The sequence below is a fragment of the Amblyomma maculatum genome, chromosome 1 (genome assembly GCF_055883805.1).
Source record: "Amblyomma maculatum isolate TAMU_Amacu chromosome 1, ASM5588380v1, whole genome shotgun sequence".
In the NCBI taxonomy this organism is placed as follows: Eukaryota; Metazoa; Arthropoda; class Arachnida; order Ixodida; family Ixodidae; genus Amblyomma; species Amblyomma maculatum.
In genome coordinates, this window is record NC_139344.1 from 388,930,957 (window position 1) to 388,955,378 (window position 24,422).

General features: G+C 46.2%; 1 protein-coding gene across 1 annotated transcript; it reads left to right on the forward strand.

Moving 5' to 3' along the window:
* Positions 1 to 1,618: 1,618 nt before the first annotated feature.
* Positions 1,619 to 24,086, forward strand: LOC146208495 (G2/mitotic-specific cyclin-B-like). Its single transcript, XM_084587287.1, has 8 exons — positions 1,619 to 1,714; positions 7,172 to 7,306; positions 10,714 to 10,947; positions 12,066 to 12,227; positions 16,413 to 16,649; positions 21,111 to 21,253; positions 22,157 to 22,265; positions 23,842 to 24,086. The coding sequence occupies exons 1-8, from the start codon at positions 1,712 to 1,714 to the stop codon at positions 23,941 to 23,943; spliced, it is 1,125 nt and encodes a 374-aa protein (XP_084443413.1). The 5' UTR covers positions 1,619 to 1,711; the 3' UTR covers positions 23,944 to 24,086.
* Positions 24,087 to 24,422: the final 336 nt, after the last annotated feature.

Sequence of the window (24,422 nt, forward strand, 5' to 3'; positions counted from 1 at the left end):
CACCAACTCGGGAACAGAACTGTCACTATTCACTCGGACGAATCAGGGGGCAATGCGGCGGCACACGCCACGGCTGCCTTGGCAGGTGGGATGTCCACATTTACTTCCCCGCCCCCCTTGCTTCATCCTTACTCGACCTTGGGCGGGCAACTCACCCCTTCTCTCGCCCTTATGCACTATACTCGGGCCAGTCTTCGTAGCCTCAGTCAGCATCGCATGCAGGCGGCCACACCAAACCCACCTTTTACAAGAAAAACCCACCTCACCCGAAGTCAAGAAGTCTTTTTGAATAAGCTCATCGCCCATGCGGCTTACAAAGCACGTATTATGGCCCGCTGGCGTCAGTATACGGAGAAAATGATTACGTGCCCCCACTGTACGACTCCAACTCGCGGCGGCATATCTCATCTACTCTGGGATTGCCCTGCTTTTTCTACTGGACGCTCCGAGATCGAACCATATCGCCTAAACTACCGTTCCCTTCTAGGAACTGATGCTAACACGCAGATGATATTTTCCAAGTATGGCTCGCTTAGTGGCCTGGTTAGAGCAATGTGATTCGAGTGACGACCTAAACAATGAAGATTCTGTCTACTCCCCTTTATCCCCATCCTTGTGCCATGAGCCTTCCAATTGAATAAAGGACATTCAATCAGTCAATGCCAGCAGACTTTCCTGCTCCACTCAGTCAGTTCGCCGCACCGGCGCGCGCATCTGCTGGGATGCCGCTACTATCCTCCTCCCCGTTTTAGCGAGTTAGCGGCGAAACACCCGTGGAAAATCTCAGCTGGTTGCCATGGTTACGGCGCATAGTACACATTAGACCTCGTTTAGGCCTTCGCCACCTTTGTACTTCCGTAATGAGTCCTGCTGTTGAAGGAGTCCCACAGCCGAGCATATCTACTATGCACAGCGCAAGCTTAAGTAGTGCCTTGCTAGATTTCATGTCAGAGTCTTGCGCTTTCAGCCTCGCCTAACCCATCCCTTCCAACCTTTTGTGTCTCGTGCGTTCCACAGATGGGGCCACGTGCGCCGCGAGTTCTTTCATACCGCGGTGTGCATCATCGTCGTCTTCGTCGTCGTGCGCTGGTACGAAAGCACAACTGCAGTCTTACAAGAAGCCTGAGCGGCTGCGCCGATAGCATTGTGCTCTCGTGCTAGCGCACGACGATCACGACGATGATGATGCACCGCGCGTGTTGTTTCATCTCTCTCAGTGCATCATCGTCGTCCTACGCTGTAAACAAAAGTGACTTTTTCACCGCTTTACGACACTCAGCTCATAGTAAACATGTCAGACTGTGGGACGCCAGTAGCCGACTCATAACGGAAGTACTAATGTGGCGAAGGCTGGGCCCAAAAGCGGTTTAGAGTAATTGCAGCATAGCTACGCTCTGGTACGTGTGGAGGAGAAACACTCCAGTAAACAAATTATAGAAAAACTAACGACTAAAACCTATGCGCCAACAGAACAAGAATAAATGCTTTATAACCTCTTATAACAAAAATTATTTTATTTTAATTATGGTTAAACATTTTTAAAACTTTGCAACACTTTTGTGGCGCCCCCTTATGATCAATATGTGCCGCTTTGTCTTCTTCGAAAGTGAGGCTTGGCAAGCCTTGTCGTGGTGCTCGCGAGGGAGGCAAGGAAGCAAGGAAGCCGTTTTCCATCGTTCTTGTCTCGCTGTCTGCGCTGGGGCTGCCGAAAATGGTACGAAGTTAGCTCACTTTTCTTGAAATTCGCCTTTTCCGTAGTCTTCGTCTTGCATGCAACCTACTTCTCGGTTATTGCTTTTTGTTGGGATGCTTCTCAGGGACCAGATTACGGAAGCCTAACCCTAGTTTCTCGCTCACCAAGCTGTCGGCTCCTATTCGCCAACTGCCGGCTACAGTTTACGTCGTGAACGTGCCTATGTGATGAGTTTGGTCATGTAATTATGCGGACTGATTGTGAGTGACGACCATAGCTACTTCTCGGTTATTGCTTTTTGTTGGAATGCTTCTCAGGGACCAGATTACGGAAGCCTAACCCTAGTTTCTCGCTCACCAAGCTGTCGGCTCCTATTCGCCAACTGCCGGCTACAGTTTACGTCGTGAACGCGCCTATGTGATGAGTTTGGTCATGTAATTATGCGGACTGATTGTGAGTGACGACAATAGCTACTTCTCGGTTATTGCTTTTTGTTGGGATGCTTCTCAGGGACCAGATTACGGAAGCCTAACCCTAGTTTCTCGCTCACCAAGCTGTCGGCTCCTATTCGCCAACTGCCGGCTACAGTTTACGTCGTGAACGCGCCTATGTGATGAGTTTGGTCATGTAATTATGCGGACTGATTGTGAGTGACGACAATAGCTACTTCTCGGTTATTGCTTTTTGTTGGGATGCTTCTCAGGGACCAGATTACGGAAGCCTAACCCTAGTTTCTCGCTCACCAAGCTGTCGGCTCCTATTCGCCAACTGCCGGCTACAGTTTACGTCGTGAACGCGCCTATGTGATGAGTTTGGTCATGTAATTATGCGGACTGATTGTGACTGACGACAGTAGCTACTTCTCGGTTATTGCTTTTTGTTGGGATGCTTCTCAGGGACCAGATTACGGAAGCCTAACCCTAGTTTCTCGCTCACCAAGCTGTCGGCTCCTATTCGCCAACTGCCGGCTACAGTTTACGTCGTGAACGCGCCTATGTGATGAGTTTGGTCATGTAATTATGCGGACTGATTGTGAGTGACGACAGTAGCTACTTCTCGGTTATTGCTTTTTGTTGGGATGCTTCTCAGGGACCAGATTACGGAAGCCTAACCATAGTTTCTCGCTCACCAAGCTGTCGGCTCCTATTCGCCAACTGCCGGCTACAGTTTACGTCGTGAACGCGCCTATGTGATGAGTTTGGTCATGTAATTATGCGGACTGATTGTGAGTGACGACAATAGCTACTTCTCGGTTATTGCTTTTTGTTGGGATGCTTCTCAGGGACCAGATTACGGAAGCCTAACCCTAGTTTCTCGCTCACCAAGCTGTCGGCTCCTATTCGCCAACTGCCGGCTACAGTTTACGTCGTGAACGCGCCTATGTGATGAGTTTGGTCATGTAATTATGCGGACTGATTGTGAGTGACGACAGTAGCTACTTCTCGGTTATTGCTTTTTGTTGGGATGCTTCTCAGGGACCAGATTACGGAAGCCTAACCCTAGTTTCTCGCTCACCAAGCTGTCGGCTCCTATTCGCCAACTGCCGGCTACAGTTTACGTCGTGAACGCGCCTATGTGATGAGTTTGGTCATGTAATTATGCGGACTGATTGTGAGTGACGACAATAGCTACTTCTCGGTTATTGCTTTTTCTTGGGATGCTTCTCAGGGACCAGATTACGGAAGCCTAACCCTAGTTTCTCGCTCACCAAGCTGTCGGCTCCTATTCGCCAACTGCCGGCTACAGTTTACGTCGTGAACGCGCCTATGTGATGAGTTTGGTCATGTAATTATGCGGACTGATTGTGAGTGACAATAGCTCGCATTTCGCTCACAACATGCTCGCGAAGGAAAATGGCGTCTGTCTATAGGCGGCAGACGGCGTTCTGGTGAGACGTTATAACGGCGGCGCGACGCGATCAACGGCGAATGACGGTATACACAAACCCGTTTGGCATGCGTGTGAGGTGTTTAGACGCATATTCCAACTCGAGAAGGCTGGAGTGCAGTGGCTGTGCGACGCAATGAGCTGAGATGCACATGAGATGTACTGCTGACTTGTGCGCAGTCAAGCGGCGCCATGTACTGTGCGCGCTGTGATTTTTCACCTTGCAAGCCGCCATTGGCTACGAGGCGAACGTTGACCTCGCGCAGCCAGCAATAGCCGTGGCGGAGGGCATTTGCAAGTTTGCGTGCTGTGGAACTTGCGGTTCCCCATGAACAACAACACGGCGGCGAAGAAAGGCTTCCTTCGCCACGGCAGGTTGTGTCCACGACACACATCGCTATCAGGGTGTACGGGACAACGCTTCAAACAAGGCAGCTGTCAGGAGCTGCAAAGGTGAGTACGGCCTCAACAAGCATAGTGTGTTTGACCGCATTGCTCGGGTACAAGTCCGCACCTCGACAGCAGAATAAGCTTGCGCTGTGCCTGTTTTCAGATACTTGATGTCAGCCTGAAGATTTGTGCCCTGAACCCCGCTGACTCGGACCTTGCCACAATGGTTTCTCCTGCCGGTATTCTTGACTGCAAAGAGGTTGGCAAACCCGCTGCGTGCCGGCGAATTTTTTTCGGTAAGCAGTAAGAAACCCCGTCGGTCTTCAGATGTTCAGGTCTAGTGAAGTTAGAACAATGAGGTACGCTGCTCTTTGGAAGACAAGTTACAGTATGATCCACTTGCCTCACGTTTATTACCATCCTTGAGTTATAACAGCTGAAACGTAAAACACGTAGTACATTGTAAACATGCATGCTAATTCTGACCTGAGCAACGATGATAGCAATTCGTGTGTATAATGCTTTTATTGAGTAGGAATTGGGCACCATTTGTACTAATATGAAGTTGAAATTCTCTCTTTACAGCAGCGTTTTCTTGAATATCACGATCATGCATTGTCTACTCGACCATAAACGTCTTGTCAGCAAAACCTGGCAGTGGGCTACTTCATGTGGCACTTTTGCTGTATAGAGGAGCAAATGATATAAGGCTTTTGAGGTCAGCAGCGATGAAGAATATGGTTAACCACGGGTCATTTTAAATTGTCCAGATGATAGAGGTGCCTGCTGGAGACGTTTGTGCCGACGCCAGAGAATCCCAGTCCGGCCTCTCCAGAAAGGTTATACAATTCACATACACTTCCATGAGATCGATGATGGATCACTGATTCGGCATGATGAAGAGATTGTTCTGGTCTGCCAGCCGGAGTGTGCAGCCCACATTATTGCAGCATGTGCCACGCTGCATGACCTCTTTGGACGCCTACTTATCTGCGGACGAGGAGGATGTTGCTGGCTTGGGCAAGAAGAGGTCACGTCTATGGGATAACAGTTCCGTTATACATATACCTCCAAGGAAAAGCCATGCACATTGATGTTATGAACCTGATACCGAGAACCCGTCATCAGAGGCTGCCACACCTGCGTATGGTTCATCGACAGCTACAGCGCCAATCCCAATTCAGCAGCTGAACTTGATATACCACATCTGACCAAATCACACAAGCAGTCAAGTGCGAGATCATTTTCTTTTTATATCTGTGTCAAGAAACCTGCCGTGGCGAAGAAACATTATCTCGACTCGGAACTTGCGTCGAAATACAACAACCGTCAAGTCAAACTAGCCTTCTTCACCCTCTTGACTGCCCCGCCGGGGTGGCGCAGTGGTTACGGCGTTCGACTACTGTGCCCAAGGAAGCGGGATCGAATTCCGGCCTCGGCGGCTGCGTTTCGTTGGAGGCGAAACGGGGAGACGTCCGTGTGCTGTGCGATGTCAGTGCACATTAAAGAGCCCCAGGTGGTCGGAATTTCTGGAGTCCTCCACTACGGCGTCTCTCATAGCCTGAGCCGCTTTGGGACGTTAAACCTCTGAAACCAAACCAAACCATCACCCTTTTGACTATTGCTCGTAAGCGTGTAGGTTTCTTTGTGTGTGCGTGCGTGTGTTTGAGTGCCCAAAAAAAATGTTTCACAAGAAGGCAGCAATTGTTCATTATGCTTGTAGGAATGGGAAAGTCTCAAAAAAAAAAAAAGAAAAAACGTTGTAGCAGCCCATGTATTCAGTGTGCCCCTTTATTCTGCCGACATTTCGCATATTTTAACATGCAGCCGAAAAACAAACTGCCTGCTGTAGCATTGGCAGGGATTTCTGTAAGCATCAGAAAATACGCTAATTGTGCTATGCAGAGGCAGAGGGGACACAAAAGAATGATAGTTTGACTGCAAGTTGGTGCGGTACTTTTCGCAAGTTTGACATATTTCAGAAGCAAGCAGCAAGATATTGCGAATAAAATGGTGCTACGCAGATACAAATCAGATGCCCCTAAAGAATGCTTAATGATTAAAAGCTTGCCCAAAAGTTATCGCAGATTTAAAATATTCAGCAGCAGGAAACCAAATATCGCACATTACAATACAGAAACATGACACAAGCAGTGTTTGTACAATTTTCGCACTGACACCGCCGCGGTAGCTCAGTGGTTGGAGCGCTCGATACTGAAACAAAGGACGTGGGGGCGAATCCTGGCTTCCGCAGCCGATTTTCGATCGAGGCGAAAAATGAGGCGTCCGTATACTGTGCGATGTCAGTGCGCGTTAATAAACCTCAGGTGGCCACAGCACTCTTTGCGCGTGTGTGCCCGCCTTATATTCTCATTCCACAATGTTCGCATTTATTTAGTTTTATTTATACACAGTACCTACAGCGCCCTCACAGGGGCATTATTGTAGGGGGGAAACATCATAAATAAGAACTAACATCTAGTACACAATAAATTAGGCAAATGATGCGGTCTACACAGAATACAGAAAACCCATGCACTGTGGAAGCAGAAACAAACAAAGAAAAAATAAAAACCATTGCAGAAAGGCAAACATACCCTAAACACGCACATACACAACATACCCTAAACGCATTTGACAAATGTAAGGTATTGGAGCTTAAAACTGTTGTGACTGCATATTTACGTGTCTTTTTATCATCACTGCGAAAAATACTTGTCCAATAACCTAAACGTATTTCCGATTTGGGTCGTTACGTAGGCATGTCGCCCAAGCCAATATTCTGTAGCTTCTTAATTGAACTTTCTACCAGTAATTTTCGCTCTTATCGAATCTGTAAGAAAAAGTTTTCGGTGGTAAAAATTCAGCCATGGCACCAATTGTATGCCACTTCTGAAAATGTCATAGCTCGAAATTCAGGGGATCGGTATGAGCTCGCGGTACATTCGGATGCCTGAAAATGTTTTTCTTTTAAATATTTTTTATCAATGCCCGGCGATGGTCGTGCCACAGCTGAAAAAGCTTTCTATAACAGATCAATTCTTTCGTTTTCAAGAGTTACCAGTATTTATGTTGTGGTTGTATAGTTCCTTCACTTTCAAGTGTTACCAATATTTTTGCTGTACAGAAAAAAATGTCAGAATGTTGAGTCATCTTCCCAGCTCACAGGTGCATTTGCGATAACTGGCATTTTCTGTGCAGCCCAAATCCGAGAACCTCGCTTGTGGGCGGGCAGCAGCCAAGAATGCAGACGCAAGCAAAGGAAAGCTCCAGGCCTTCCGCCCTGTTCAAAACCAGAGACCAGTGCTCCGTGAGCAGAACCAACGCTCTGGAAAGGTGACTGCAGTTTCAGATCTGTGCACACTGTACGAACTTAGTGCGCTCTTATTCAGCGACGACCATTAAGAATACCTCACATGTCTTCGTCAAGTCTCCTATCACTGCTTGCGCATACAACTGCTTTGAGCTCATACGATTGGTTATGAGGAAAAGAGCCGTAGAAACGAAGTGTGGAGGAGGAGGAGGAACAAAACTTCGTTTTAGTCAGAGAAGTGTTGCACACAGGTTCCCTGGATCTCCGCATGCCCCCACTCATGGGCTAAACGTTCACGTGCGGTGTTCGTCAATAAGGTATACGCGGGCCCGGCTGAGTGCGATCTTCAGCCTGGTCTGATCAGCTGATCGCAGTGAGGTCTCCCAGTTCTACCAAGTTGGATAGAACATATCTAGAAAGTGCAGAAGCGACATAAACATCAGGTTTAAGCAAGTGGGAACGCCAGTGGCTAACGAAACGGTTCCTACCTAAAACTACAATTCCAGCACGTAATGCTAGCACCTCACCGTATTGAGTATTCCCTAAATTTTCAGGTGGAAACCGGAAGCCTTCCCTGCACCTGTTTAGTGTCCTACCTCCGTGTCAATGGTTAGGGAGCCACATCGGCTGGACCACCACTTTTACGAATACGGCCAGGTTGCTCGGCAGTTTCTATTTCGTTCAGGTGATTCCGCGATACTACGCTATTTCAGCAATATAGGGTTCTTGTGTAATTCTTCGCACGGAATCCACTTGACAACAAGCATTTCACTTTAGGTCCAGGGACCCGGTTAAAGGTAATGGCGCACGAATGCTGATCCAAAGGGCATTAGTACAATCCCGACCACGGCACTTTTTGATAAATCGGAAAGGCAAGGCGTCCGCTTAGTGTGCGGTGTCAGTGCCCGTGAAGAACCTCAAGCGGCAAAAATTATCCGCAGCCCTCCACTACGACTTTCTTCGTAATGGAGGGCTGCGGACACATACTCTGCCCATCGCACATTTCGCGGTATCTGAAAAAGAGCGGCAGTGCGCATGCGCAATGACCGATTTTACTACAGGCGCTCCGCGTGTTCCTCAGCTGGCTGCGGTTGCTACAGAGGAGAAGAGGGTAACTGCATCCCAGCAGATGCGCGCGCCGACGTAGAGTAAAGGGTAGTTTCCGGAGTATGCATGCGTGCGCCGCCGAGCACAGCTGACAGAGCGGAGCAGGAAAGCGTCGGCAGGCATCATATGGTACGGCATAAAGGGGAAGGGGGTGGCTGCTCCTAGCCCTACGGGGTAGGTCCAAGCCCTTTGCGGCGGGGGCTAGCCTGCCACTGGTGGTTGTGCCTATTGTAGGCCGTCATTGCACCCACCACTGCTTCGGTTGTGGCGGACGATGGCTGTTGCGACTCGCGTCTTTCTCTTCCTCTTCTTTTTCTCTTCTGTCCGCACGAAGAGCCCCGCCGGGATGGTGCAGTGTTAAAGGCCCACTGTTCACCCTCTTGTCGAAAATATTTTCTTCCTCGGTGACTGTGAGACTTACCCCTAGAACGCAAGGCCGCAAAATGTTTTTCAAAAGAGTAATTAATAACGCAGTTACATCCACCGCAATCACCCGATTCTGTCATGCTTCCCTCCTTCCGTTCCCTCGCAAAGGTTTTTCATTCTCCTGCCCGAGGTCGTCTAGCCTCCGCAAGACAAATTCCCCTTCCTCCTCCGCGTTTGGCGGGAGGTGGGGCATGGCACTCCGCGAGCGCGAAAAAAAAAATGGCCGAGGGAGCGCGCGCCGCTGGATTCAGTCTGGCCGTGGCGAGGGAAAAGCACGCAGCGAGCGTTAGACACCCATCCTTCTCCCGTCAGTCAGCGAGACGGACCAATGGACGTCGTTCGCGGTACCTACGTCATTACTGTGGCCCGTCGGGCTAGCGCAGGAAACGGGGAAGCTGGCTTCCCAAAGGAGAGTATGAGAGAGCTTTGAATTGTATTTTTGATCCTTGCGGCGCGCGTGTCACTGTAGCATTTTGCTCAGACTATCTCCGGTACCTGATCGAAACACTGGGCTCCTTTGCTTAAAAGGGCCTTCCCTGGACAGTGGTCCTTTAAGACGCTCGACTACTGTGCCGGAGTACCCGGGTTCGAACCCTCGGCGGCTGCGTTTCGATGGAGGCGAAACGAAGAGGCGTCCGTGTGCTGTGCGATGTCAGCGCACGTTAAAGATCCCCAGGTGGTCGAAATTGCTCCGTAGCCCTCCACTACGGCTCCTCTTTCTCTCTTTCCACTTTCACTCCCACCTTTCTTCCTTCCCTTACGGCGCGGTTGAAGTGTCCACAGAAAACAGGTGAGACTATTACCGCTTTTGCCCTTCCTATAAATCAATCAGGCAGGCAGCGGAGGTGACTCAGCTAGAGCTAGTAGTAGGCCCGTACATTTTCTTTTCCTTCTTCCTACAGTCGCAATAATAAGAAGAACGGCATAAAAGTGGATTCTGCCTAGAACGCCGGTTCCCCCGCCGCGCTGTGCTGGAGTACCCGGGTTCGATCCCGACCTCCTGCATCTGCGTTTCAATGAAGGCGCAACGGAGAGGCATCAGTGTGCTGCATGATGTCAGCACACGTTTAAGATCCTCAGGTGGTCGAAATTACTCCGGAGCCCTCCACTATGGCATCTGTCTCTCTATCCACTTTCACTCCGACCTTCCTCACTTTACGGCAGATGGGAAAGGCGCAGTATCTGTCATACTTGTTTCCGTGTGCATCTGAACCGCGGCGTAAGGGAATGCAGAAAAGTGGGAGTGAAAGTGGATAGAGAGAGAGGTGCCGTAGTGAAGGGCTACGAAGTAATTTCGACCACCTGGGGATCTTTAACGTGCACTGACATCGCCCTGCACACGAATGCCTCTTCGTTTCGCTTACATCAAAACACAGCCCTGGGCGGTCGGGTTCGAACCCGCGTACACCGATACAGTAGTTGGGCATCTTACCACTACACCACCACGGCGAGGCTTACATAAATGTTTTGCTTATGCTGAATTTTGGGGAAAGAAAGGCGCTGTATTGCACTGCTCAATGAATACCTAGACTTGTCCGAGGTGCATATGTGGTCGGTTCGAATCCCTATCACTAACTAGCCTCGCACATGACTATCACATGGACGCTAAATGGAAAGCCAAATGATGCGCACTGAACGCTGCACAAAGTATGGTTACGTCACAGCTAGTTTTGATATGAAGTCATGTGTACGCACGGTCTCAGATACCGTTTTTGTGGGTTATGGCGGCGGCGACGATTTTTCGGTTGAACGAGCTTTGCACGCTCGCGTAATGTGTGGCCAACCACGCATATACTTCGATAAGCTTTGGCTATAAGGCGCATCGACCAGCTTGCGATGTTGGCCAGTCTATATCGCGCATTCGTTAAGGTCACAAATTTTCTTTCTCAACCAGCAGGTGCCCACACAATGCAAGGACACCACAGCGAAGACGCTGTCCGACAGAAAGGAGAAGTCACCATCCAGGCTTAAGAAAAACGACGACAATGACTGCCCTGAAACGGAGCTAGAAGCACATTCTACCTCCAACCTACCAACTGGGGTCCCGGACATTGATTTCGAAGATGGCAAAGATCCCGTGCTCTGCGCTGAATATGCAAAGGACATCTACAACTACATGTTCTCGCTTGAGGTAAATCTGATTGATTGAATGGAGCATTTGTTGTTTTACTTGTTACCAAACCATGAAAGAGAAAATTCCTTGTTGTGAAACGGGACTATCGATTTTCCCGGTGACAAGATGGTATGAATGTGGGATTGGAAGAAGCTCTTAAAAGGTTCGGACCAGTGATTTTTTCGGTGAGAAGGTGGCATACTCAGGTTAAAATGTATGAAATTCTGAAAAAGTTCTCAGCAGCGATGCACCTCGTGCCAGCACCATGTGTACGGTTGCGTCGCGCCGTTGCTTCATGACGTTCTGGCAAGAAAAGTTTCATGAAGTATTTTCGTTTCATTAATATGCATTCCAACGTATCAATGTATTGTGACGTGCAGCATCATATGCCCCTGCATCACTCGCTGAAATCGCGGTGTCCGAGAGATTGACAGCAATTCGACTTATTTTCCGGCCAATGGTTCCTTTCATGTGGCAAACGTCTAGAATCCCTTGTCAAACAGCATATCACTCACTGTGTAGACTATCCATCAAGCTGAGCGAATTCCAGTGTAGTCCTGCTCCCTCTGAAATCAACACTATATTTAGTCGGTGTCTGGCAATGGTCTCTTAAGGCACGAAACGAACAAAGCAAAATGTCTAGTAGTGGTGCGACATAAGTAAACGAAGTTCAAGCAAGGCAGTTTATTGGGCTAGTTGGTGGAGTTTGCTCACTGTGGCGAAGCTTGAAGCGCAAAAATGACAAGGACGCCCTGTGTCTTCCTCATCTCCTTGTCATTTTGATCTTCAGGCTTCGCCAAAGTGAGCATAACTAAACAAACCACCCTACCTCTGACATTTAACACGCGTTCCCAATGGGTATGTGGGATAGACACTCGAAAAGTTAGTTAAATCCGCAGCTCTGCGTTAAAGTGTTAGTGTGCCCTGGTTTTACCGTGCCCTGGTTTTGCATGTGCTAATGTCATCAACATATCTGGGAGGTTAATGAATCAAAAGAAAATACTGGCTCCGAAACAAAAACTTTTAGATGAAGCTGTAAACAAAGTATGTGCAAATCTAATTTCTAAAATAACAAACTAACTAATGCTTGCAGGTTGCGGCTAATGCGACTTTTTTTTTTCTTACCTGGATTGCAGAGAAAATGGCCAATCCGAGCTCGTTTCCTGAGCTCGCAGTTGACAGTGACTCCTAGCATACGTGCTAACGTCGTTGACTGGCTGATTGAAGTTCACTCTTTTTACGACTTGCTACCGGAGACGCTGTTTCGGTCTGTCTCCCTTTTGGATCGCTATTTGCAGGTTGGTGATGCTCTCAATAACACCTGAGACTTCGTGTCGCAAAATACGGTTGAAACAAAGGTCCTATTTATTACATCACAAGCGTATTGTAAATTTAACGAAATGATGCTTAGAAACTGGCAGCTAGACAGCATGAAAGTAGACCACACATTGTAAACGGTATGATTTAGGATTTATTTATTTACAGATACTGGTGGTTCCTTTGGGGGACTGTAGCAGGATTGCAGAACAACAATTAACAATGAAAATGCGTCTTTTCAATAATAAAAAGTTATGCACTCAGCCACAACAAGACATGAACGCGTGACACAATGGTATATACTGGAGAAAGGCATGTTCATGCGAGAAAAACAAAGAAACCAAGCACTTTGCCAAAACCAAAATAAAAGAATCCATTGAGTGGTGCAGAGCAATCATAAACGCTTCTTGAATGCAAATATGGAAAGACTGTTCAGAAATGTGGTGACAGATGGAGAATTCACAAGGTTTGGGGCTAAGAGTTTCATTCCCATGTTTAATATAGGAAAAATGAATAACTAAATGTGTCTCTGTGGAATCTGTGTTCCACCCGGTTATTGTTGTATTTGTTCTTTGTAGCTATCAGGATGGAAGAAGACGAACTTTCTGTCGTCAATTTTGAGTCAAGTATTGAAGAGCTGATAAAAATAGTGTAAGCATAGGAACTTGGCTCGCTTTCTAACTATGGGTGACCAAGCTTTTCGTCAGCTAGGAGTTTTGAAGGTAAAATGTACCGATCATATTTGCTCTACACATCTGACTGCTTCACGTTGCATATTTTCCGACTTAGTTATACAGTAGAATCTCGATAAACGGAAATCGGTTAAACGGAACTACCGCTTAAACGGAACAAACGCCTCGCGATTGGTTGGTTTTGTATTAAGCCAATATAAAAAAAATCTCGTTAATCGGAACTCAAATTTTGCGACCACCGCGTTAACGAAACCGAAAAGCTCGAAACCGCAACTAGTTGGACAAGCGCAGTGCCATCGCGGTACGCATCAATGCTCCCCTCCTTCTCCTCCCCGCGTCACCACTCCGGTTTCCGTCTCCGGCGGTTTCCGGTTTGCTCTTACACTGCCCTCCGCATCGCTCGCTCGCGTTCACCGCGGTTGTGTTCATTTAGGCCTAAGCCATAGAGCCCTAGAGCATTTGTTCGGTCCGATGGCAGCGCTAAAACGACCGCACAATGCACTTGCGTTGGAAAGGAAGATGGAGATCATCAACGACTTCGAGAGTGGTGGCTTCACGAAAACGGCGCTAGCGACGAAGTAAGCCGTCCCCAAAAGCAGCCTAACAAGAATTCTTCAGGAATTCTTCAGGAATCCTTTTACACTAGCCAATAAGTGGTAATTCCCACTCTTTTGACATTTTTTTTTTAATTTCAGTACTAATACTACTGGAACAAAAATTCCCTGCTTATTTTTCTCTAATAAAGTTTGTTCTCATAGTGTACCGTTTTCCTTATTACCTAGATTTCGCAAATTGAGATCCGCTGAGACTGCCAACTGCGCGCGCGCGCGCCAGCCGCGTAGGGTTCACGCGGAAGCGGATTGCGCAATGCTGAACCTATTCTCTCTTTAAACGAAACTCCTGATAAACGGAACATATTTTCCCGGTCCCTTGAGGTTCCGTTTATCGAGATTCTACTGTACTTGTTTTAGTACAGGAGACCCAACAAGGTGGATGTTAACATCAGTTTGAAGCAGATTTTGCAATAACGTATATGAGATATGTTTCTCCCATTTCAGTACGTTCTTGAGGGGTACGTATTAAAAGATATTTAAATGCCGTCACTTTCTTAACTTTGGATTTGTGAAGACGATAGTGGACAGTGAGAGGCTCTTTTTCTAGCTGTAGACATATCGACTGTATCACCGGCGTTGATGACCAGCTGCCATGTAGCGGGCCAAACTGATATCTGCGCAAGAACAATGCTCAGGGTCTGCGGATCCTCGGGGCCGTTGATTACTTTATAAATGATGCAGTCACGTGCAAACATACGAAGAAGCATTGACGTTATGTAGGAGATCATTAATGAAAAGTATAAAGAAAATTGGAACCAGAACTGTACCTCGAGGGACGCCAGAAGACATCAGTGTTAATCTCTGCGGAAACATATGACAAAAAAAAAAAAAAAAAACCTTCAACCAATTAGCTAATTATTAGTTTCAAAATACCTAACCAATTTATGGAGAAGCTTAGAATGTTAGGTGCGACAACATTCCTGTAATAAATGTAAGAAAATATCACATCCAATGCGGCTTATTTTAAAAAATGGCATGGATGATGTGAAAACCCACTATACTCTCAACGACGTGCCGCGGCTCCGCAGTTGGTTTTCCGGTTATCTGCTGAACCCAAGTTCGCGAGAACGACATCCGATGGTGGCAGCCGAACTGAGAGGAAAATGGTATGAGCATGTGTTCTGTAATATCGTTGCATGGTAAGAACTCTTGGAAATTGAAATTAACCGGAAGCGAAGCCGGAAGTAAGGCGTCCACCGTAGGGATTACGCAGCTTCCATTCGATAACCGTATACCTACTGTACCAACCACATGAGTATAGACAAATAATAAAGGGAACAATGAAAAATGTTCTAGAAAAACTTTTAGAATTAGCGCATAGTACCGAGCACGAGTAGTCTAAAGCAAAAGTTTTTAGTCCTTGAATCCAGTCAGCCTTGGACCCTACTTGATAATAGTCAATACTTAGCACAGCGCAAGGATGCAATATCATACAGCTGAAACACTTTACAGCGTATAATGCGCCATAGCAATTACTCAGTACGAGGCTTCACAGTATTTGTAGGGTGAATGCGGTCGACGTTTAAATTTCCGCTTTAGTGATGGCATTAAAAAAACTGCCCAGCGTTAACGTGGAGCACAATGTAACACGATAAGCGCTGGATCATCTATGCTGCAGAGATGGATCATTTTGGCAGTTCTGGAGACAGCTACACGGCTGCGCAATGTGGGCATAGAACTTTGAGAAGTTCGCTGCCTCATGACTATTCTGTCTCCTTCTTCGTGCCTCGGCGCGGTGATGCAATGGTAAGACGCCCGACTACTGTGCCGGAGTACACGGGTTCGATCCGGTACGCCAGCGGCTGCGTTTCGATGGAGGCGAAACGAAGTGGCGTCCGTGTGCTGTGCGATGTCAGTGCACGTTAAAGATAAATAAAAATAATAATAATTGGTTCACAGGAAGGGAAAGGCGCAGTATCTGTCACACTTGCCCTGTGGACTCCTGAACAGCGCCGTAAGGGAAGGGATAAAGTGGAAGTGAAAGTGGAAGTGAAAGTGGAAAGAGAAAGGGAAGCAGTAGTGGAGGGTTACGGAGTAATTTCGACCCCCTGGGGATATTTAACGTGCGCTGACATCACAGAACACGGACGCCACTTCGTTTCGCTTCCATCGAAACGCAGCCGCCGTGGTCGGGTTCGAACCCAGGTACTCCGGCGCAGTAGTCGAGCGTGTTACCACTGCACCACCCCGGCGGGGTCGTTAAAGATCCCCAGGTGGTCGAAATTGCTCCGGAGCCCACCACTACGGCACGGGGTATTTAAGCTCCACCTTTAAAAGTACTACGGGACAAAGTTAATGAGTATACCGTCTACGGCTCTCTTTCTGCTTTCACACCGCCGGGGTGGCGCAGTGGTAAGACGCCCGACCACTGTGCCGGAGTTTCCGGGTTCGAACCCGACCTCGGCGGCTGCGTTTCGATGGAGGCGAAACGAAGTGGCGTCCGTGTGCTGTGCGATGTCAGCGCACGTTAAAGATCCCCAGGTGGTCGAAATTACTCCGTAGCCCTCCACTACGGCTCCCCTTTCTCTCTTCGCACTTTCACTCCCACCTACCTCCCTTCCCTTACGGCGCGGTTCAGGTGTCCACAGAGCAAGTGTGACAGATACTGCGCCTTTCCATTCCTGTGAACCAACCAACCTCTAACAAGTGTGACTACAGTGCCTTAATTTCCTTTCACGTGAACCAATTAATAATAATAATAATAATAATAATAATAATATTATTATTATTATTATTATTATTATTATTATTATTATTATTATTATTATTATTATTATTATTATTATTATTATTATTATTATTATTATTATTATTATTATTATTATTATTATTATTATTATTATTATTTTCTCCTTCGCAGAGCCAAGCAGTTGACAAATCGAATATGCAGCTACTGGCAGTGTCGGCCCTATTAGTAGCAAGCAAGTTTGAAGACGCCACGCCAGTTCTAGTAGGTGATGTGGTGGACGTCTCTGCTTCCAACTGCAAGAGAGGAGATGTGTTGGCCATGGAGAAAAAGATCCTCTTTGCAGTCGACTGGCACCTTGAGCGACCCTTGCCGCTGGACTTCCTTAACCGGAACTACAAGGCTGCTGAGGTTAGTGTGTGGCACGCTTCTTTCTGAAAATAGTTCGCTGAGTGCTGTTGCTCACTGCGTCGCTCTCTAGGGAAAAAACTCGAGTTGGGGGGGGGGGGGGGGGGGGGCAGCGAAGCGGGAGTATAAGCCGTAATATAAATGTTTTTTCTGAGATGCTTGTAGCCAGTTGCTTCTATTCAGTGTCTGGTAAATGTTCAACTCCTGGCATGCTTGACCTATTGGCTCACAGATATATGTGCTTGAACACATCAAACACTTCATTAGGGTCTTATGATGTTCCCTTCATTATTGAATTATTTATGTATGTTTTGATGAGGCCTCCACAAAGGTGTATATTCCTAAACTGAGGGTAATGTAAAATAAACCACAACCGTTGAGTACTGCACAGGCGGCCATACTCCTCTAGTGACGCTGGTAGACTAAAGATTAAACTCTGCGCATTTTTAAATAGTCTGGTTCCAGGTAGCGGTTACCCCAGCGTTTGCTACCTGTGCATAAAAATAAACTGCTGTACTGATAAGACAGTATAGCGGAGCTGGTGAACAAAGTTCTGAATGCTTGCATCTTTCCTTTGCGGCAGCTTCTGGCTCCATCTACAATCAAAGCGGCGAAATTATGGGGTATTTAAGCTCCACCTTTAAAAGTACTACGGGACAAAGTTAATGAGTATACCGTCTACGGCTCCCTTTGCCAATTTGCATTCGCGTATATCTGCTAATATGCTCTTTTAGCCACTGTAATCCCATAATATGTATTATTTAACTGAATTGAAGTTTATTTGAATCCTATCGCACATTATAGGTATCTGACTCTGGAAGCGCGAGGAAAAATGTCTCAAGGGCGTCTTGACAAAGCCCACACTCCCATAGCGGCATCACGCAACACAGGCAAACACCTCAGTGACAAAAACAACAATCAAAAGCAGCAATGACACTATGCATTGAGAATGATTAATGTATGCAGGTCAGCATACTGCGCAAATGAGTCAAACGCAAAGAATGAGGCAAAAGTGGCCAAATAACTTAAAACACTAAAGTCAATTTACAAAAAAAAAATTAAATCGCACGGGACTGAAATCAATAAAAAGAAAAAAAAATTACAAGAGCTCAACGCTGCTGAACCAAATATGGAGCGAAAGCATTAGCTGCGGGTGACCGAGCGTTCTTCTCTTTTTCTTCCTCCTCAGCCCATATGGAAAGTACCGCTTTAACCAAGCCATATGAACGTGCCTTAGTGGCCTATAGGGGTAACGTGAAGGCCGGGGTCCTAACCGGCTGCTTCTGACATAACCGTCCCATGTGAAACGAGAGTCCCAAGTTGGCAGCTCCTGCCAACTTAGCCGTGGCTCCGACCGCGCCACGCCAACCGCTTGAGTTGGGAGTAGGGATAGGTAGCTCCGGAGCGAGCCGGATATTCGGAGCCGCTCCTTTCCAAAAGGGGGACTAGCCATTTGGCTCCGTAAAGTCGGAGCCGGATCTGCCGGAGCCGTCGGACCTTTCGGAGAGCTGGTTGCTGGTTCTCTCGTTCAGTGAACCTCTCCGTCACAGGCGGTGGTGACTTCCGCGCCATCTATTAGCTATGCGAGAAAGCAACCTCCTGCCCTTTCTCGCAAGATTCACAATGATGTCCTCGCCCTCGGCTGTATTTTGAACGGAGTGCGCCGTTCTTTTGGAGAGCGAATGAGGAGGTTCTTTTACTTTTGTACTCTGGATGGACAAGACCTGGTTATTTGGAGGAATATGAGAGATGCCTTTGCCCTGCAGTAGGTATAGTCAGGTGGAGGATGACGGCGATGATGATGATGACTATGGATGTAGATCTGCTAGATGGCTGAACGGTGGTTCGTTTGAAAATCCGGTTCTCTCTCGTTCAGTGAGCCTTGTCTGTCGGAACCGGGTGAGATTTTCAAAACGCAAAATGAAAAAGCATCTATAACGCCCTTCCTTGTCAGTGCCACAACCAACCCATTGCCTTCGGATCTTCCTGCAGATACCGCGGGCGCACTGCTGCTGGTGCCCGTACTTTTTTTTTTTTTTTGTCTTGAAGTTTTTGTCTTTTCGTTCCATGCCGACGAGTGGGGACCTGTACTCGTACTCGTCCGCTGTGTAAAGTGGTCCGCGGCAATCCCTTTGGCTCTGTATGGGTAATATAGTGTGACACCCGATGCCACTGAAGGGGGAAGTAAAGAAGCCTTAATTGGCAAAAATTGCGCCGTTCATTGCCATGCTGCTGTTCGAACGATGCCTCACGACACTCATCGGCCGTGCGTTGTTCGCTGGTGCAACAACACCATTTGAAGACGAAGTCTTTCGTGTCTCAAAAGAGAATCAAACGTGCAGTTTACTCTTGATGAAATAGCGCGTGGGATGAGGACGAAGATAGAAGGGGACCCAGAGAGTACTGACCACAATTATTATACATCTGATCGGAAGAGAAGTTAAAGAAGTCAGTGGGAGGTAAGAAGAGGGAAGTAATGACTATATGCCCGTCGCGCTAGTCACACAACTGCCGTTCGCTCCAAACACAAAGGAACATCGCACCGGCAGAAACACGATAGTTGCCGTTCTGCCATCCAATGCCTCCTGACTGACGGCGCGCGAACAAGGCGAGGCGCCGAGAAACCAGCGTGCCGAAGCACAGTGAAAAAAGAGAGAGAAAATGCGAGCCAGCGTCAAAATGCCAAATGCCACCGCTTGCTGGTTCACGTGGCGGCCAACACTGATTTCACCTTGTATTACTATTATATATATATATATATATATATATATATATATATATATATATATATATATATATATAATCCGGCCCATAAACATGTCCGTGCGTGCGTTCATGCGTCCGTGGCAGCTGTCAATCAGAAAAATGAAAATTTTGTCTCCACCGGGAATAGAACCCCCATCACCTCGGATCCCCAGCCGAGCGCTTTAACCAGCTGCGCCACACGCGGGATCTTGAAACGCGCCTCGCAATTCTCCTGGTCTAGCTGCCGTGAGGATAATAGTAGCGATGACAATGACGCTGCAAATAGTGATAATGACAATGATAATAACGATGAATTTAGCTGGTAATGATAGTGAAAGCAAACATAATGCACCGTATGCAGCAGGAACGCGCCGGCTTTCGCATTTCTGCAGTATAGATTCCACAGTGCTCTGAGAATTTTTTTTCTTAAGTTGTGTGAAACTAAATTTATTTGTTTCATGAAAGTTTAGCTCCCTCCTTAATGCGTAAAGACCGCTAGTTATTCCGTCTAACAAACAGAGCAAACAAGTTATTAGAAATGAGCTGCACGTTTGGAGCGTAGCTTCCGGCATTTCTTTCCTATAAATCTCCAGCCGCAACGCTGTTGCGGTTGCGGTTTTGAGCCCTACGTCAGGGTGTTCGCTCATTGCCCCGTAGCGTCAATATTCGTATTTTCATTGCATGTATTTTCACAAAATTCAATACCTGAAAAACCGACTATTATATATATGCCAGACATATGGTTCTTGCAATATAAAATATTAGCTGCACTGATTTCACACACTTCCAGTTCAAAAACAGCACTTTACGTTGGCATTTCATTAAATGAGGGGATCTGGAGAAAAATGGCACTCCCTTAATACGCCTCATATACGTATGGCCGAAAGCTTCGCTGTTTGGGTGCCTGCAAAGAACATACTAAACGCTAGCACTGATTTCTTCGGTCTACTCAAAACATCGCATTCCATAAAAACAGATGTATAGTTGCTTCGTGATGTAACACGAAATATGAGAAGCATTGATATAATATCCACAGGTCCCAAGGCATGTGGAAATTGGTAGCAATGAGAAGGCCGACGTAGCCGCTGCACAAGCTGACAAGAAAGAAGTCAAGAAAATTAGCATGCCTTTAGTACACTGCATAATGGGAGATCAATTGCAGTATATGTGGAAAGAATTAATCAGTTGCTTCTGGTAAAACGCATTTTTGGAGAATAGTTGTTGTGCACGAATTAAGTACGTCTCAATGGCCTGACTTATTCCCTTCTTCAAAAGTTATGGCACCTAAAAAAAATAAAAGAAAGCTACACCATGCTTATTCTGGGTGAGTGTTTTGTTTTATGCCTACACATATGTTTGTGAAGTTTTCTGGTGAGTATGTAGTACCCTTTCTGTGTCATAAATTTCTATACTGAAGTCATCAGTGCTTACTTTCTGACACTCTTTCGCCCTATATTTCCGTGTGTGAATGATTATTATTATTGATAATTATCAGAAGCCGACTACGGCTCCCGCGTTTCGATAGAGGCAAAATGATAGGCGCCCTTGTGCTGTACAATATCAAGGCAAATCGGAGAAACCGAGCTGTCGATTTTATCCGAAGGGTCCTCTCCTATATATGGCGTCGCTTATACGCTTAGTCTCTTTGCGATGATGAACATGACAACCATACCAAATTTCGCAATAACCCTACTGTGGCTCTCACTTCTCCGTGTACAGGCAAGCGCCATCGAAAAAAACACGGCACTGTACATTCTGGAGTTGAGCCTTACCAACTACGTCATTGCTTCAGTGGCTCCCTCGAAGCAGGCTGCGGCAGCTTTGTACTTTGCGTTGCTGCTTCATGGAAGGCCTGAAAGCTGGTACGTTGCATTTGCACTGCTCGCGTTTTGTAGACTCACCATTAAGATTGAGCGTGCGGGCAGCACTAACTGCAAGTTCCTTCATCACGCAGAAGAATATGAAGAAATCTTTATTACGCCAGCGTATTTTGTTTTAAATTAGTAGCGAAAATATTGGTATTCATTTCATATCATTTCATTATTTCTAGCCGATACGAAGGAACTGTTCGAATGTTGCGTCCAAACAGAATGCTATGCCTTGCGCGTGATATCTTTGGATGCATATATGCATCATGAAAGCAGTGACCGACAACCTAATCCCACATGGGATATTCGTTCTGTTTCGCACTGGATGGCCTCTGCCTATTGGCACCCTGTCACAAGGTGTATAGCTGTATTCAAGGATGGACCAGGTACCCGGGTCCTCTCACCCCGGACAAGGCAGAATCGGGCCAGAAAAAAAAAAGCTTGTAATCATTGTAATAATGGTGGACATCCAGTAATTACGACTCAATCTAAGTCCGTATTTCCCGCCAGCGAGATGACTGTTCACACAAATGCCCATTATTAAAAGATCATATTCGAATAGGTTTAATAAAGAAGCTAGGCTGTGCTTTTTTTTGGTTTGTTTTGTTTTACGAACGACCTATCAAAATCTTCTACACACTGAATGGTGGTCGTTCCTAGGATATTTTGTCCAAATTGTCGCATTAAAGAAATAACCATATTTTCTTCCATGTTACCATAACATGGACGCTAGCAATAATTCTAGAACACCCTCCAGCATGCTTGAACAGGCCCAAATTTTCGAGAAAGAATTAGTAGCAGTCTAGTTCAGGGAGTCCATTGGGACCCTCATCTTTCTGGATTGTAGAGTGGAATAAGGGAAAGGGTTGGTAGTAATTGTTTCTGCTCTCTTTTCAGCTGGGATGAAAAAATGGCATACTACAGTGGGCATACGGAGCAGTCCCTCCGACTTATCGTCCGGCGAATGGCTCAGCTCATGCTGGACGCACCAGACAAGATGCAGACGGTTTGTCTATTGTTATTTTGTCAGTACATAAACGCTAGAAAGCTGCATTTCGTTAACGCTAACAGCTCAAGTGGTCTGAGAGGAAAGTGGTACATAAACTAGTCGAAAAAAAACTACAGAACCGTGTCAAAAATACAACACAATGGTATGTAGTTCTGTCGTAAATGTCAGATTTTTCTGTAGTTCTGTGGTACTTTTCTGTAGTTCTGTAGTCTTTCTGTAGTATATGTCTGGTGTCTGTAATTAAGTAGCACTTTTCTGTTGTGAATACAGAAATTTCTCATGTCACTACAGTGTGTTCTGTTGTCGCAACAGGTTTCCCGTCAGAAACCGCACAGAAATTTTGTCGCAACAGAAACTGTTATGTAGTTCTTTGCGACAGGGAAATAATAAGCATTAATATTTTAAAGTTGAGACGAGTTAACGTTCACCTTCATATGCGTTAAGTGGAAATGTAATATTTGTTGTGGAACTGCACGATACTTTTTATAATCTACTTTGTGTTCTCTTATGATCTAATACAACGGCCCTTGTTAGTATTTTTGCACCGCATTTCCACACTTACATTTTTATTTCATGTCATTACTATTATAGCACGAGGCTATTGTATCATAGTAATTCTTTGTTTGGTTTCTGATCTATTGGTACATTGTGGAAGTCATTGACACAGTCATAGGAGGTGAGAGGGATGTTCATGCCTTGGATCTCGGTAAGCTTTCAATGTCTGCCAGGCAAACTTTGCCTGTAGTGCTTGTCTAACAGCCTCTCTAGCGAATGGCGAAATCTATGCTTCCATAAGACGAATGCAACTTTGGAGAAAATGTAGGTTTAAATTTTAATTTCAGTCAATGAGTTTAGGAAAAAGCCAAGAAATGAATTTTCCACCGAAACATTGAGTTCGGAAGACAATCAATCCTTTTTGTTTAAATTCTAGACATGGTCGTTATAAACTGTTATTTGCTCTGTTCGGGTTTTTTCTCGTCATGTATGCCTTCACCAACCGAACCTTCTTTTTTCATTCAATTAAATCAAAATGCCCAAGCACAGTCGAGTTCAGTATCACAGGCAACAGGATATCACGCTCTGGGAGGTTCCTTCCATAAATTCGGTTGTGAACAACGTTGAGCATCTCGCTTTTAATTGAAACAAAAGATGGTCCATGCAGTAAATACTTGCGGCCTGACGCGATGTGAAGGCTACACTGGGTTCCAACTTACACCAATGCATTGAGCGCCGCATGAAGCGTGAATGTACATTTACTGGCTTGAGTGAACTAACAATTATTCCTTATAATGGAATATTTAGAAATGACTGTTGCGCATTAATTAATTGATGACTCACTGAAATAAGAAAATTCCTTCCTGGTTGTCCAGAAATAGTATACTGCTTGCTGAAAGGCTACCGGCAACCGTCGCTCTTTAGTCGCTGCTCATGAATGCTCTTTATCCGTGCCGCCTGAATATGACTCATGTAGTCCTTTTTTTGCACTAAAAATATTAGCACGCGTACCTTGGTTATTATTTTCAATACTTCTGGCAATACACGTGGTCATATATTGTTCTTTGTTATGTTGAAGGCCGCTTACAAGAAGTTCAGGAACACCAAGTACGACAAAGTTGCCATCCTGTCGGCAACTCGCGTCGAGAAGCTCCGCAAGATGGCTGGACGAGTCGGCTGATGTCAACGCCGCATTTTGCAAGGGCTTCGGCACAAGAAGCCGCTGCTGCACTTGGAAGCACTGTTGCTTACCGTCAGCCATTCTTCCTGCCCTGTAACTCGGTACGCTTCTAACCGTTTGACAGAGGAAATAAAACTCAAATGCCCCTGAACCGGCGCTGTGTTGCGTGCGTTTCGTAGTGAAAGTTTTAACACCTATTAGGATTTGTATGACTGTAGTTAAGTAAAAAATTCAGTCAGGTATCCTAGTCGGTGCCTAATTACTTACCAAGGAAAGCTATTCCATTAGACTGATTTACCATTACCGTAATCTTTATCCCTTCTTGACTACTTCACTGTGTTCTGTTTATTTTTAGTGAAGTTTATTTCGCTAGCCGGCACCTGTTGTAAAAGCATCAAAAAAAGAAACGCTTACGCAATTATTTTCAGGCACTGATGCTTCAAAATGCGGTAACGCCCACCACGATGGCGCAATGGTTA